At 37.6% G+C, this 17,124-nt stretch overlaps 2 protein-coding genes across 2 annotated transcripts in view; both read right to left on the reverse strand.

Annotated features, from left to right (window-relative positions):
* The window catches only part of jvl (javelin-like), a 55,469-nt gene extending 39,502 nt beyond the window's left edge, over positions 1-15,967 (reverse strand). The window contains exon 1 of the mRNA XM_067358974.1: positions 15,194-15,967. Coding sequence (XP_067215075.1) covers positions 15,194-15,238 — 45 coding nt within the window. The 5' untranslated portion in view covers positions 15,239-15,967. The remainder of the gene's footprint in view (positions 1-15,193) is intronic.
* Positions 8,496-15,165, reverse strand: LOC137001042 (uncharacterized). Its single transcript, XM_067358992.1, has 5 exons — positions 14,256-15,165; positions 13,463-13,619; positions 13,170-13,382; positions 12,506-12,692; positions 8,496-9,471 (listed from the first exon to the last, which is right to left on the reverse strand). Exons 1-5 carry the CDS (start codon positions 14,403-14,405, stop codon positions 9,318-9,320), a joined length of 861 nt encoding a protein of 286 aa, XP_067215093.1. The 5' UTR covers positions 14,406-15,165; the 3' UTR covers positions 8,496-9,317.
* Positions 15,968-17,124: the final 1,157 nt, after the last annotated feature.

A 17,124-nucleotide genomic window follows, 5' to 3' on the forward strand; every position in this document is an offset into this window, starting at 1 on the left:
TTAACGAGCCGTATCATACAAGATCCGCTCTTAACTGCGTCCTAACAGTATCGCGAAAGCGCCGATCGTCAATCGCACTCCGACACCACCCCGCAGATCTAGACGTTCGCAATTGCGCCAGACATATGTACAAAAGGCGTCACTAGCACGCTGGGGATTTAATTGGAAACGCGTACAACGGATACGTAACGGTACGAGAGTTACATTCACTAATTAGATTAATCAGAATTTATCATGAAATGCCAAGACAGAAATGCCGTGAGAGCATGGTTGTTAATGATGGTTGCGGGCTGTTAATGATTTACGCGTGACATATCATGTTGTTCATTATTTTGCAACTGTAGCTAAAAATACCGTATCTACAAAATTATAATATTTTTATGATATTACACCGTGAATACTTTTGATTGTTACCAAATTTATTCGATTTATTCGGCCAATTTGTTAAAAATCTATTAGTTATTATCGAATAATTAAAAAAGATATGGTAACTTTTATTAAAGATTGTAATGTTCTTTATAATTTTATTTCTATTCTCTTGAAAAAATTATATTTTACTAAAGAATAACGTGTATATCGATGTAACATAATTAAAAACAATCATACAAGACTAATATTATTAGGTGACTTCACAGATTATTGCAAATAAGTGGCACTTATTAATAGCACGTTATGGATAAATTTAGCCGACAATATCTCGCATGACATTTACGAGTGACAGATATGTAATATAATAGACGGTGAACGACCGATGTCGATCGATTTGCTATGTGTATGAAGTTAGCCCCACACTTTAATAAAATTAAAATAATCGAAATTGTACTGCATTGTACTAGTTTTGTACCAAATTGTACCGTAGTTAATTTTTTGAAATCACACGCGGATTTCCAAAAAATCAAAATTTTTGAATGTTTTGAGTAGCCCCACACTTTTCGAAAAATGATTTTTTCTCAACTGTACTACATTGTACTAGTTGTACCAAACATTGTACCGTTTGAAAAAAATTCCTAACAAATTTGGATTTTGAGAAAAACAAGAAAATCGAAAAATTTTGGACATTACGTAATTACGGCAAATCGTATTGTTAAAAATTGCAAAATTCGGTACTTCCGATCCGGTTGAGGTGCAAACGAAATTCAAAGCGGTACAAACCGGTACAAACGATTCTCTTTTGAATCCCGTTGGCCGCGTTTCGATATCTTAAAAAATAGCCGAGTTACCGTATTTACGTATTGTTAAAAATTGCAAAATTCGGTATTTTCGGTCCAGTTGAGGTGCAAACGAAATTCAAAGCGGTACAAACCGGTACAAACGATTCTCTTTTGAATCCCGTTGGCCGCGTTTCGATATCTTAAAAAATAGCCGAGTTACCGTATTTACGTATTGTTAAAAATTGCAAAATTCGGTATTTTCGGTCCAGTTGAGGTGCAAACGAAATTCAAAGCGGTACAAACCGGTACAAACGATTCTCTTTCGCACCTCAACCGGATCGGAAGTACCGAATTTTGCAATTTTTAACAATACGATTTGCCGTAATTACGTAATGTCCAAAATTTTTCAATTTTCTTGTTTTTCTCAAAATCCAAATTTGTTAGGAATTTTTTTCAAACGGTACTATGTTCGGTACAACTAGTACAATGTAGTACAGTCGAGAAAAAATCATTTTTCGAAAAGTGTGAGGCTACTCAAAAAATTCAAAAATTTCGATTTTTTAAAAATTCGCGCGTGATTTCAAAAAATTAACTACGGTACAATTTGGTACAAAACTAGTACAATGCAGTACAATTTCGATTATTTTAATTTTATTAAAGTGTGGGGCTAACTTCATACACATCGATTTGCTGTGAAATCGAATGCCGGATGAAAATAAGGCGAGAGAGCTCGAAAGACATATTGATTCGTTAGTTCATTGCTCGTGCAACCTTGTGCTTCATATATTAAGAAGGCCTAGACTAATAGTTTATATTTATATACGTGAGATGCGAACGATCTGCGACCTTGTTCCGCACATACATCGCCTCTGACTTGCTTCTAAATCAAGTTCCAATCGACGACCATCGCGTGCGAAATCGCACTCAGCATAATAAAACGGTATTCAATGTTTTTGTGATTATCAGAATCAAGATATCTGTTACAAGATTTATTTCGTGAAAAGAATGTCATGGTTACTATCGTTACTTTACGACCATGTGGAATATTATATCATTGTCGTAAATATTTTTATACTCCTTCGAAAGCTAAGTGTAATCAGAAAAATCGCGTAAAATATAGAGACTTGAATTCAAGCTATCTATCCTGAACAACCTTTATAACAACTTTATAAATGGAGTAATTTGTCTTTTCAGTGGATATTAAGATTAAATATGAAAAATGTGTCTGACTCATTTCTGAATCGGCATTGAATACGATTCTTATGTTAGGTAAATAAAATTTTAATTTTTTTTATCAAACTGAATTATTTTGTTAAAGTCAAGCGTTACAAATACCCATTTTCTCGTCCAGTACACACAGAGAAAAAAAGATATTACATGTATATCTAAAAAAAGTATGAATTCTATCACGGAGAATGTAAAGGAAAAATTAAAAAAAAGATGAAGGAAGCAGCGGAATATTAGCAGCATAGTATAATTAGTTACGAGTCATATAAAATGCTATCATACCGGTTAGGAAGCAACGTAAAGTATTGATACGGTAAGCTTCAAGAATGCGTGAATCGCGTGCGGATCAACTATTAGCCGCTACTCCACGCAGGACCGAAGAATGCATCCGTACCGAGATCAACCCGATTGCTAATCGTCGTTGACACGCATTCGAGATAGATCGCTAGCGATCGAGCCTTGATCTTGTCCGACGACAGAACCAGTTCCGCCGGACGGCAAACCGGCGCATAGCGGCGCGATTCGACTCGAACTTCCGCGTTCGATGCAGATTAGGTGTTACGCGAGTGCCCATTCTCTCGTTCAATCGCCTCGAAATAGACATTTAGGAAAGCGCAAATAGTGCGCGAAAGAAAAGGAAAAAGTAGGATGACCGGTAGGCATCGTTAGCAAATATAATCGTTAAATTTATGAAGAAAAAAAGCAAGAGTCAAAAAAATCAATTCCACTTTAAAAATGCATCTAAATGTCAATTTATCTTGTGAAATGTAAATCTAATCTCGCCATAAAGAGATTCCTAAATCATTTTCAATATATCTAGGAATATGTCTACATATTTCAATATGTCTACATATTTTTAATACGTCCACTTTCTAAAACAATCTCAACGATTTAACTGAAAATTATTGCGTGCATAGTTATGCGCGCGATTAATAATCTGTGTGACGTTTTACCTTACTGGACTGGATATTCAATTTGATCACAATTCACGAGTACAATCATTGAGTCGCGAGAGATCTTACTATTCGATTGAGAGCGTTTCACTGTCGACTTCGCATGTGCGCGCGCCAGTTCACCGTTATTATCTGCGATTTATCGGCTCGCCAGCTTTTCGTCTTGCCGGTCGTGAATATACATTTGCGGTAGGTTATATCGCTAGACGATAAATTTGCTCGTATCGCAATACGACGTACTATGGCGATCGAGCGAATTAGTAATAAAGTATTCGCGCCGCGCGTAAAGAAAAAATTTCCAAGGGCTCTCGCTAATACGAGAGCACTGGTTCACCGCTCGCGGAAATCGACATTCACCTGCGTTCTTTAGTTGAGAAACGGCGCAGTAAATAAAGACATTAACTAGTCCGTAGCCTATTTCAGAAAAAAAAGGGATATTTTTTTCCGGAATTTTACCGCCGAACGCAACCAAGGACGGGCGATAGAGCGTGAAGGAATAGTCTTTAGAAAATAAACGATTAACTTGCAGTTTTTTCGTCAGCTTCGGTCTTTCGGGAAGTCTACGCTTTTTATGAATAGCCTTGAGATGCAGATTTTTATCAAGCATTCGTTTAATATCTGCATATTAAAAATCTTCTTAACTCGAGCTGTTAGTATGGAATTAATATTACTTTCTCTAACATATAGAAGAGCATGTGCGCAATGCAGAAATGTAATGTATATATTAATTCAGGACTAGAACAAATTAGCAATTAATTAAAATTTAATTATCAAGTTGGGTTTTTCATTTCTAATGGTGGATTGGCGAGCTAATGTGAAGGTGAATTGAAATTACGGGCAACCTGAATGCGCAACGGCTTCAGCAATTATGGAATACCGCGCGGACTCGCAAGAATGATTTGCTAAAAGCAGCTTCTGCAAAACAAGAAAACAGGTCGCACGACACGTTAGGCACATGTATAGTTAACATGCTGACATACATATCACGATTGAAACTTCATGTCGCGAGAAGGAACTTGTCACGAAGCTGGTCGTCGCGTAACATTAAGTTCGATGGGCGAGTCGAAGACATTCACGATCGAGATGTTTCTCGATCAATGATTTCAAGAGCAAGAAATTTTTTTATGATAATTTAGCATATACGTCGACGTCTCGGTGGAATCTGCTTCGTCCATATCAGCGAATAAAGCCGATTTACGGTAGATAAGATAATGCAAAACAACTCGTGACAAAGTACGGAATTTTACAAGTGAAATGCGAGATCGAAGAAAAAAAATCTGCATTGAGTGTCAAAATATTCATAAAGATATGCCTATGTAAAATAATTTATTACTTTTTTTTTTAAATAGGTCGGAAATTATTGATATATCGATGATTTTAGAAAGGAAATATTGAATATCCAAATTCACAAATTAGAAAATTGGTTTTTAACATTATGGTTGCAAAATATAGAACATCCTATATGTATTACGGAGAAATCGGCGACAAAAAAGCATCAAGAAACTTATAATAGAAAGAAAATGCGACAACTCTTGGACATCTTGTAACATCTAACAGAATGCCAAGTAGAAAAGATGTCTGTGGTTAGCGACTGCATTTTAAAGTATATTGCGCTTTAATCAAGAATCATCGAGATCAATTGCGTATGGTGTAGCAATAATCTATTAAAGTAATGCTCATCCATTAAACGAGAAAGTATGCTCGCCGTAGTGGCGTTGGCTCGAGCGCATGCAAGAAATACATTAAATGAAATTTAACGCACGACCATCATGTGACTAGGAACACCACATAAAAGTGGCGTAATTTTACTTGACGTATTCGAAAGGCCTGCTTCCACTTTCTTTTCGTCATTCGACGACACTCGACGAAAAGAGACTTAATTACGGCGATCACGAGTCGCAATTTTGCAAGAGGATATTTCTTCATCATAGTGAAAAAAAAAAAGAATGAGATTTCGCGACGGACACACGCTCGATGTGAGCTTGCTTTAATAAAGTTAAACGCGCATGTTCGAAGCAAGCGCAACTTTCGAATTAATTGCCATAAAAATTAAACCTTTTTTTAGGTTTCCATTCTATAAGGGATACAGCTTGAAATATAGTACGTATGATACGTAACAACTTATTTAAACGTAATCTATAAATTTGATCACAGTGTGTCAAAAATATATATTCCTAATTGTTTTATATGGGTTCAATAAATAATGGGCCAAAAGTAAAAGCGACTTAGAAAATCACCCATCCATAAAATATAATTTGTTATCTAGAAAAATGTTGACGCAAATTGGCATAAATTAACAAGACGAGTTATACTCGTTGTGCTCCTATATGTCTACAACAAGTATGCATATTCATTGCTGATAAGTGTGCAACGTGTTGGGTCCTTAACGCATCGCGGGGATCGTTGATAGTGGACGTGCTGTCGAAAAGAATCAACTAACGCGTTCTATCGTTAACGGCCGCATAAATTTTTACGAAGCAATAAAACCTGAGATACAATCGTGATCATCTCTATCAAACTATGCTTTTACGATCATTCCAATCGTATTTGCGCGCGATTTTCCTGGATTTAAAAACACTTTCTCGTTTCCGTTCCTGCGGGAGAAGTGACTCGAGAAGAGCTACCGACACACTTTCCAGAGATGAATTTTCCAACCACGACTCTGTCGAGCGAGACGACTCGGGAAACGGGCAATAAAAGAAACTCGCCGCGATCTACGCTCTCTCCTCGTGAACACGAAGAACATTTTTCGATAAAACTGGGTCTTTCTCGTTTATATTTGCACATAACTTGAAACTTTTCTATTGAAAGTAGTTAAGTGCAAGTCAATAAAAGAAAATCTTCATAAAACAGAAACAAATATTAATGTATTACCTATAATTAACAGCTATAATAAAATATAAATTATGATATATTGATATAAATTCTACATATTATAAAATAGAAAAAAATATCCATATCGCGGCGATTCTCGATTAGCTTCATGATTTGCTAATCTTAACGAAGGTGCTGCATATTTTTGATAAAAGAGACTGTACGAGCTTTTCTACAAATATTGACTATTGAAATAAAATTGTGAAAGAGTTAAACGTGCAGTAGATGGCTATACCAGAAAAGAAAGGCCTACGTTACGAGTCTGCATGGCACATGGTGCGTCGACCCGCGAGATTATGTTATCCTGACGACGTGACAAACCGTAAGAAAGAGCAGGGGCGAGAGAAATGTTGCGAGCAAGGACAAAGTCATCGACGAGGATGGAAAGCGAACGCAAGATGATTTCGTCGAGTCGCTCCCCGCAAGAATTTCTCTGGTGAAATGCAAACCATTCTTACATACAACAGACGGACCGCTGCAAGCGCGTCGGTGAAACCTCCTAGAGGCTTCTATCAATAAACATTACTACGCGTTTGTACGGTGCGTACAATGCATTGTGCGGCCGCCGTGAGATATTTAACTCCGATAATGTCACACAATAGCAATATCGAAGCATATTTTAATACATAAATTATGCAGCACGAGCACAAAGTTGTAATTTGATAGAGGATTTGATTAAATTTGACGTCAGAATTTATGAAAGATAAAGCAAATTTAGAAAAGATTGTGATTTTTATGGCAAATATCATAAAACTAATCATCGATGGCTAAAGCAAAAACCGTGAAATGCTCTTGCGTTTAAATGTTAACTTATCAGAAGATCTATCTGAATATTAATCGGAATACAAAAGTGAAAAATTGCATGGCGAAAATTGAGATTGCGTGAGTAATATAATATTGAAAGAAAAATAGGAATTTAGAGCAATTTTATAAATGTCTCTAATTGCCGAGATCCATTTGAAATCTCATCTTCACGTGTCGTTTTACCGCGTCACATACGTTATCAAACTTGGACACAAGTTACTGTAATATTATTCAATGCTAAAATGTCGCGTCATCGAAATTGAAGTCCCATGCTATTATGATCACGTTTAGCGTCACGCGAAAATAGGTTTTAAGCCGCATGTCGCTAAGACACGTGAACTGTTTTCAATGTCAGGAGCTCATTTTCTGTGAAAACAATAGACGCACCTACGTAACACCAGCATTATTACCATTTAACGCCATTTCATCGCGAGCGACATGGACAAAGAACGTACAACAAACGCGTAATTATGTCGAATCATTTGATTACAAATCAGGTAGATATCATTGATCGCATAAAACTCCCTTCAGTGCAATCGGTATAGCTTGTGACGTAAGCTGGAATAATCTCGATCATTCCATTCGAAATGAATTCGCCAATCGTACGTTGCATAATTGACTGCTTTAGCAAGGAGCGTAGCTCTTCGAAGCATTTTATTGCTACTATTCCTCGAATAAATCAACCCAGAATTAAAAGTTCACGTTAACATAATTCCTTTAATAAAAGTCCCATCAAACCGAACATTTGCAGAACGCTGCTGATTTTTTTAAAATTGTAGCCTCAGTATGCATTTTTGTGCTATAAAAAGATAACAGCTAAATTGTAGATTATGCAACCGTTTCGTAATAGTAGTTATATCGTGGTGTCGCTATAGTGTGACTATGCTATATCGTTAGGAGGATGAGGCATCTCAGTCATTGTCTCGCTGCCTCTCTCATCATCACGCGCGTTTATGTAAAGGAATAGACAAGTAAAAAAAATAAAATTACCGTCGAATCACCGTCACCGCATGGATAATGAACGCGAACAAAGGTGCGCGCGTTCGCGTAACTCGCTTTCTAACACCGGCACTCGGACATGTGCAAGCGCCTAATGCTCCCTCTTTCGCGCGTACTCAATCTAGGACGGATTGTTGTTTGCCTAACGCTAGTGAAACAATGACGCACGATCGCCAGCGCCTTTTGCAGTCGCTTCTTAAGAGTAAAATTCAAACACATATCTTAAAAAATAAAAATGTTTTTAAAATTCAGCATTGACTTCATAAAAATGACAGATTTGCAGCAGACGCCGGTTAGACGAGCAGATAAATTTTTTCCACACTTTTTAGTCGAGAGATTATTTTAGATTATATTTCTTGATCGTATGCGCGTGTGTGCAGTTAACTTCGAGTTAATTATGAATGTTACACTTCACTGCATACGCTGATTACGCTACCACGTAATTATACCTAATAATATTGACGTCAGCGAGCGCACCATTGTTTCGGTACTCCAGTATGTGCTTTTGTGAGAAATCAACGTTCAATACATTATCGAGATACACTTTGCAACCGAAAGACAATAAATTACATCATTGTTAATCCTGGCAACTTGTAAATTATAAATTTGACATTTGAAAAATGTATCTAAGAACAGCAATCTTCGTTATTAAAATTTATCAATATTTGAAAAATAAAATATCTATAATGAAACGTTTGTTTTCTTAAAATAGAGGAGTTTTAAAAACCATTTCTATAATAAGCGTAATTTCCAGATAAATTATTGTAATAAGAGGACTTTCACGCTCTTTAGAGTAATAAAAATAGAAACTGACGTAAATTATTAGCTATGTAGTATCGCGCAGAGATGTTCTTCTGACGGCGAAATATATAATTTTAAATATTTGCGAGAAAACTCTCTTTATCGATCGCGTGGCTCATTGGCTTATTGTTAGTGCAACGAACATGCACGCTCACGGACAGTTCGTGCAAGAAATGCCGTTTAAACCCTCTTCAATGTAAGTAGAAAAGGCAGCTCGTGCGACGGTGATAGTGTGTAAAGCGTGAAACGGATTTGAAGGGATTCACAAGTTGGCGAGAAGAAACGTTCCGACAACTTACTGTCTTGTATCGTTTACATAATCGAATAATCTTTCTCGTTGCGGCGTGAAAGATGTAAACTGTACACACGAAAGTTTATGGTAAGAAACTTTATTTATAGAATTCATGAAATTTCCATCGATAATTTATTACTCCTCACGACACTCACGAAAAAAAAAAAAAATGCTCTTCGCGTACAATACATGATAATTACGAGACTCGACGCAATTTCAGTATATGCTGGGCTCATCTTCCCGCGGACAAATTGGCTTGCGAATCATCATGCGTAAAGTTCTGTCAAAAAATTCTCGTGGATCATCCCGGCCTATCCTTTGATCTCGCGTCCTCGACTCCGCTGTTTCGGGCACATTATTAATCTCGCTCCTAAGATATATAATATATGAAAGAAATGTCTAAATTAAAAACTGAGGACTTTTAAAAAATCCTATCAAAAATAGTTGAACAAAATTTATATAAGTTTTAAGATATCTTAAACATATCTTTGCAAAAAAGTAAAAAAATAAAGCTGTAGTAGAATAGAAACTAAACATATATCTTAAGTTTAAAAGTTTGAGTCGTGCTTTATTCATTCCCTTCTAATTGCAGCAATTTTGAAAATAAATAACTGATTACTTTACGATAAAATTAAGAATAAAATTAACAAATGGCCTCAGAAAGGTCGGAAATCAAGTTTATGAATATTCGCGTGAAGAAACATGGTTTCACGGGTAACCTCACATCGGCACGACGTTGCGTGCGCGTGGCGCATCGTAGGACGAAAACTTTTACTTTCTAAAGTAATAAGTAAGACGCTATCGCGCGAATTTATACGCGTACGCATACATACGTGCACACGCATGTAACGCATCCATACGCGCTAGTAAAAGCCGCATTAGGAGAAACGCCCACGAAACATATAAATGATCAAATCCGACAGTATATATTCAACATGCACGTGCACTCATCCGTACAACTAGCTCTTCGGCTCACGTGTATTTCCTTCCTATCGATTAATACGCGAAGTCGTACTCGTGCCTTTATACCGCTACACGCCTTTTCTCTAATTTTATTATCTCTTGGTATAAAACGATTTTGCTTCGTGACTCATATCTACTGCGCGGACTGTATCGTAAAAGTAGTAAAACAAAGAATTTTGCAAGGTCAGGACATTAGCAGAAATTAGCGGCTATTGCCTAAACGGAAATTATTGTCAAAATTCTTGCTCGGTGATTTGACGTGATATATCGCCGTTTATGTTTTACGTTAAATGTTTTCACTAACACGCATCGGAATCAACTTGCACGAACACGATTTCAATGTATGCTAAAATGGAACAGCGTGACATCGGTAACTGTTCACCAAAATTATCAGCACATCACGGATCGCGTGGAATTTTGCGGTTCGATCGGTAGCATCGGAACCGCGAGACAGCGGCTAATTCCTCGTTTACTCGCAATCGAAATTTTTCGCAGTTTATCGGCACGCTACAGTTATTCGTACCAGTATACAGCGTGTCTCATATTTATCGCGCGATTTCATCTACAAATTTCATTTTATAAATTCTTTTTTCAAAAATATCGAGGCACCAATAATTTATGCGACCATAAATATTTTAAAGAATTTATTTTCAAATTATAAAATTTCCTTCTGTGTATTTTAATAAAACTAATATTTAAAAATTGCTTATATTGTAATATTATACATTTGATTAAATTCTCACTCAAAAATAGTAACTTTTAATTGATAAAAATTTTCCTTTTTTTCGAAAGCATCTGGAAACGCCCTGTATACCGCATAACGTGTAGCTGACATCGACCGCTCCACGGTACGATGTCCCGAATCCATATTCCGTGCCAGGATGCACCTGCCTGTCCGACAAATCGCTAAAGTTATTCCGCGGTAAAGCGCAATTTAAGCTTTCATTAGAGGGAATCTGCGGTGGACAGAAGGCGAGGCTACGAAGAAGTAATCGCAATAAAGCTCGGGAAGAGAAATTTACTCGAATTCCTATCTACATCGTGCACAGAGAAAGTGCACCTCTTCCCGCTTTCATACAATTGGATCGCTTTGACTGATATTGTCACCGCGGTATTACTTATCTTTGCCGGATATCACATTGTGTCTCGTTAACTGAATAATTGAGAAGCGGAAGCAGCAGAACTGAAGTAATTGAATTGCGGTATATTTACACATAAATATAAAATTTGAATATAGAAAGTAATTAAAGAACACCACTTAAAATGCAATTATTCAAAAAGTTGAAATAAAAAGTCATTGAAATTTTATATAAATAAATCTTGTCTTGAAAAATAAAAATTGCTCAAGAAATAAAGTGCTTCATTCAGGGATCCAAGGTAAGTAATGACGTATAGAAATAAAAGGCAGATAAAAGCAAGATAACGAACTGCGTGAAGAATAGAAATTGCTGATATTGCCGGCGGCAGTTGATTTCATATTTTACAATAAAAGTAATATGTTTTAATGCGCGCGTTACCTCACGCAACTTTCTCAAACGAGGTGATCGATAGATATAAGCGTACTCGCGTACACGCATGTACGCGAAGTGAGTGAGTCACGCCGAGAGACGTAACCGCCACTCGCATATAGCACAGTCTGTAATCAAATAAGATCTCCGTACAATCCAGTGAGCAGGACGAGGAGGACTGTGAAAGTGCAATCTTGCACCCCGCGTTGCCTCGAGAACTCATTGCGGTTCGAATCCGCGGGTGTGTATTACACGTAGAAATAAGCTTTTACGTAAAACTAACTGCCTAAACAGCTTCTTATAAAAAATAAATATTACAAGTTACAGACATAATCTACTCATGTACCAAACCTTTCATGCACCGTATATATTAATAATAATTTTAAAATATGATCACGTGCGGTTCTTATCTTACGTGACGAGACACATTCACTCAAAAGTTCATTCGTCTGTATCATCTACGTGAGCCAATAAGGGTCAAACTGATCAATCAGTCGAGACTGTTTCCGGCGAGTATCTCACCGAGTGTCGCCGATGTTGGTCAAACTGACCGCAATGGCGATACCGTTACTGATTTTTAGCGCGGTTAGCACGCGAGCGGACTTGCGGACTTCAGCCGCACAATACGAGCCGCAACGTAGTCTCTTGCAAATTTGATATCTACACCTTTGACTTCGAGATACTAAGGTTTGACGTTAAAGTCTAGACAATGGAAAAAATGTGGATGATAAAAAATTAAGGCTGTCAACAAGAGCCTAAACGATGAAAACATACATGCATTTTCAATTTATACTTAAATGTGCAATTATATCAAATTTCAACGGTAAAAAAAGTGATTTTAATCTGTTCTTTTTTTGCGGCAATTAGAAGTCGATTCCTACTTAGAAGATATTTATCTTAAATCAGAAAAGTAAAAAGGGGAATTAGTGGTACCCTAATTGAGTGGAGAACGCTAGTTCCATGGGAGTTAACGCGATGATAGTGCCGCGCTGCAACGCGTCCGTGAAATCCGCGTCCGACACTTCCTCGGTGTTCATGGAATTCGAGACGGTTTCGGTTAGCTCACTTCCGAGCGACGTGGAAGCCGTCGACGTCACTGTCGTGCTTCGTAGATTCTCGCCTACAATATTCACGTCGTCAAGAAAAAGTACGGAAGTAAAAGTCACAATTGACGCTTCGTCTGACGCGCGCGATTTCCCATCGTATATTTCGGATTCAAAGTTATTTGATCTTGTGTTTCATCGATTTAACATGTAGAATAGAATATACATTGCGGTCACTGAACTAGTTGATACGGACGTCACTATTTTCTTATTAGAAATAAAAAATATATTTTAAAAGTTTATCGCGCTTTACAATTTCTAAATGCCAACTAATTTGTCACAATTCATTAAAAACGCACTTTTAGATTATTAAATAAGAATACGGATTTTTTATCAATTCCGGTGCATTTTCGCAATAATTAAAATTTAAGACGAATTTACTCTGACTTCGTGCTTTCGTTTCCAAAGTTAACACATGAGCGTAAACGTTACGTGCGTGATTCTATCTCGTGAATAATCCGGCAGCGAGGGAGGTGAATTCCGTGAAGTCTTACTCGGCTCCGTTCCCTCGACATCGCGATCGAAGATGCTCGCGGAGAGCACGATAGTGTTCGTAGCGGAGGTCGAAGGTTCATCAGGGTCTTCCGAGAAATAACTGGAGAGGTCCTGGTGAGATTCGCGCGTCCTTGCAACATCCGCGAGATGATGCTCGGGTTGATAAATCGAGGTATTGCTCTTCGTTTTATTTTGTTCGTTCAATGTAGACGCTGACAAAGAAGAAAGATATCTCTTCTTCTAAGGTTTAAAAATATTTTAATTTCATCGATGTTAAATATAGCATTTTTACCACTGTCCAGATTCACGAGTTCATCGACTTTTTCAAGAACGGGTGAATGAATTTCGCGGTGATTTACGTTCTCCACTTCGGAATCGACTTCTCTCGGGTTCTTCGATTTCATAAAACGCTTCAGGGGATTACCAAAGGTGGGCAGTTTCGATCTAATCTGTGAATCGTGTTCGTTAGACGGCATTTCTTCTTATACGCGAAGTACGTGTTTTATTCCCCTCCGCCCTTTCATATTGCACAACTGATTAAGATGCTTAATTAACGTTTCATTATGACTTAATTAACATTTTCATCTGATTTGCATAATTGCCTAGCCATTCAAAACATATTATTATCCTACTGGCTATTCACAAAATCAAACGTTCCGTAATTGCAAATGCTGATAAAAGGAAAAACTCAATATTGTAAAATAAAATATCAGTAATAATTACTGTAACAAATAACATTTGAAATAAATTTATCCTTCCTTTAAAATTTCCAATTTATAGCATTTCTCCTTTTCTGTATCGAATAAATTTTATATGACAAAAATGTGCAAAATTTTATATTAATTATGTATTGTTGAACAACAAAAGTATTTATATTGCAGATTTAATTAGATTTTTCTTTGTAATTAATATTACAAAGATACGAATTATTTCGAATATTAACGACGATTAAAATTCGCAAAAAACTTGCTCCGAGACATAAATTAAGTCGATTAGAATATCTAAAATCCTATTAAAATATCTACAATTCTAATCATTCTAATCATTCTAATCATTCATCGAGATCCTAAATATTACATTCTCACCTTCTGATTTATTGTGGAAACGAGAGATGGCTTACAAGACTTTTTACGATCAAAATGAGCATGTGATATATTCTCCACGGGCGTTTGTTGCCTGCGGGTATCTGAATTCTGAGATTTCGTAGCTTCCCTGTTAGTCGCCGTATTACTCATATCTAAATCATATCGTTGATAAAGAGGAAATGAATCAACAGTACGATCTATTTACCAATTTGAACATCGTGCACTTCGCTTTCGACTCGATAGTGCATTCAATTGAGCGACTTTTGTTCATTGCTAATTATACTGCGATGCAAACTTATTAATTTTGATTACATCAAATAGATATATTCGATATACGAGAGATATAATGGAATTTAAAATTATCCAAACAAAATTACTACTTTCTCAGAATATACAATTTATAATTAAGTGTTGCAAATGTTTGCAATAACATTCTGTAAAATTTGTGCTATCTAAAATATCGTTAACTTATATTATACTTTTCTTTCGGAGACCAAAATTATATTATTTTTCTATGTAGACAAATCGACAAACGTTTCTATAATTAAAAAGATAAGTCTTTCCGAGAACAAAGTAAACCTTCTAAAACTAATATTGATTGTATATCATGAACTGTTGCGCACATGTAGCTGCTACTATAATTAAACATCATGTGGTCTCATGTTTACATAGATCTCTTACTTTGTTTTTCTTCACGAAACACATTCCTGAAGGGCGTACCGGCTACTTTTAATACATTACATGTATATAATGATCGATGCTAAGAAACTACGTAACCTCGTCGCTTTTAAATCTCGAAGGAGGAAATCGAAAATGTCGAATCTTTGCATCAAGGTCGGAGCAACGTTAATAACATCGTAAAAAAAACACATTTAACAAAACCGACAAGACAGAAGCCATTAGAGGCCATAAAAATAATTAAGATTTCATGGACTTACCTGATAGGCGTAAGAAGTGCAGGGTACGTAGAATTCTCTGCTCATAATAGACGTATCGCCTGCGGCCGACGGTGAAGTCCAGCTGACGGGTCGTCCTTCGGCAAGTGTCAAAACGCCGGTGGCGCCATCTTGGTCTCGCCCGGATGGGAGCGAGTCATCAAGCTGTCACGAGCAGGCAGGATCACCGAATCCTAATCGTGGGCGCGTAGGCCATCCCTCGTCTGCTTTTTCGGGGTTCATGCACTTCACAGCCGGATGCCCGTAGCTGCGTGACTCGCGTGTCACGCGTCACGTCACGTCGTGTTGCAATGCTTCAGGCCGTTCGCGTCAGCGTCGTCGTTGGTCGATGCACGACGACGGCGACAACGACGAGGACGATGACTACAACATCAAATCCCGCGAGCTCTTATCTCGACGCGCGCGATTCACTAAAGCACACTCGGAATACACACTGTATAAATTTCACCTAACGACGTTGCCGGGTTCGTCGGCCTGACACGATCATGGCGCACTTCAGTCGATTGTCTCCGCGGGAGAAAACAGTGCCGCGGACGCGCTTCTTACGGGATCGTTGTTCGTGAAACGCGAGACAAAACGGTAACACGCTCGATTATTACGCCATTTTCGTTACGCGCAGGACGCTCTCAATTACATCTCTCATATACTCACGATAAACTACCGTTCGCGTTCACTGCCAAGTGCCAACTGAAGATGACTGAATCACGAGAGTCGATGAGATACGATTGCTACCACAGCGCAGCCCAGCGGCGGCACCACAAAGCTTTATGTCAATCGCGTCTTGTGCGCTCTACTGATAAATGTTTTGTATAAAAATTTTGAAAATTACATATTAGTAATAAATACCTTACACACAGCCTACACGCAAGTAGTGGTCCAAGTAGAAGCTTAATGTCCGCACGAGTTTTTGCGCAACAAGGATATGTGCCGCAAACGACGCAGGTCGTGTCGGCGACGCGCGCACGAGGTGGTTGTCCGGATGAGGGATGCTTCCTCTTTTTCTCCGGTCGAATAATAATATTTCGTGGCACCAGAATCTCACCCCATGGAATTTCGACGTCATCGGACACGCAAGTTTTCTCCTCTATCGGTGGCCTTATGATTATCGGTTTTTCCAAGGCTAAATCGCTCCATGGTATTTCCACCGAAGAATCACAGATCTCTGCGTCGTCCATCTGCGTGCTTTGCAAGGTCTCTGTTATGAGCAGATCTTGCCACGGTAGTGTCATGACTGTAGATTCTCTCTTTTCGGTTTTGACGGTTTCTATTTCAGTCTCGTCTGTTTTTCGATCAATTATGGGCGTCAAAGTCGTGTCAGGACGAATGCTCATACCCGCCGCTGGCAGAGCGATGTCTCTCCAAGGTAATTCAATCTTAGAATCGCATTCTACAGACTCATTCGAGAATTCGCGGCGGAGGGTCTGCATATAGGGCTCATGCCAGATTTCTTCTTCCGGATTGTACACAAAAACTTGCCTCTTCTTCTTACAACGGTCTTTCGTTTTTTCTTTCTGCGTATAGAGCTTGACGCGGCAAGAGCACAATTGCTGGAGTTTGCTGTATTCTGTCATATCCGGTACAATTGCGAGGAATTGGATATTACACTCGTTGATTTTTTAATTTTTGTTAATTTTTCAATTACATTCTGTAAGAGTGAAATTTTGATTTAGGTTAGTTGATTGAACATAGTTACAAACAGTGAATAAAATTCATTTAGCTCTGACGGGCTATCATCTGATCAGATCTCTATGATTGCATAATCTATGATTATACCTGTAATTGTCTATATTTTTATGATATATAATAAATTTAATATATGAAAATTGTATATTCGCGTTAATTCAAGACAAATATTCATTAAAAATTATTGCCTTGTAAAATACGGATTTTAGTTTCTGAATGACAAAAAAACA

This window comes from Linepithema humile, chromosome 7 (assembly GCF_040581485.1).
Source record: "Linepithema humile isolate Giens D197 chromosome 7, Lhum_UNIL_v1.0, whole genome shotgun sequence".
Taxonomy (NCBI): Eukaryota; Metazoa; Arthropoda; class Insecta; order Hymenoptera; family Formicidae; genus Linepithema; species Linepithema humile.

Coding starts and splice junctions, on each gene's coding strand:
- LOC137001042 (XM_067358992.1), bottom strand. CDS start 14,405: ATGAGTAATACGGCGACTAACAGGGAAGCTACGAAATCTCAGAATTCA. Junction 13,383..13,462: donor ACTCGTGAATCTGGACAGTG/GTAAAAATGCTA, acceptor CTTCTTTGTCAG/CGTCTACATTGAACGAACAA. Junction 12,693..13,169: donor TGTCGAGGGAACGGAGCCGA/GTAAGACTTCAC, acceptor TGAATATTGTAG/GCGAGAATCTACGAAGCACG.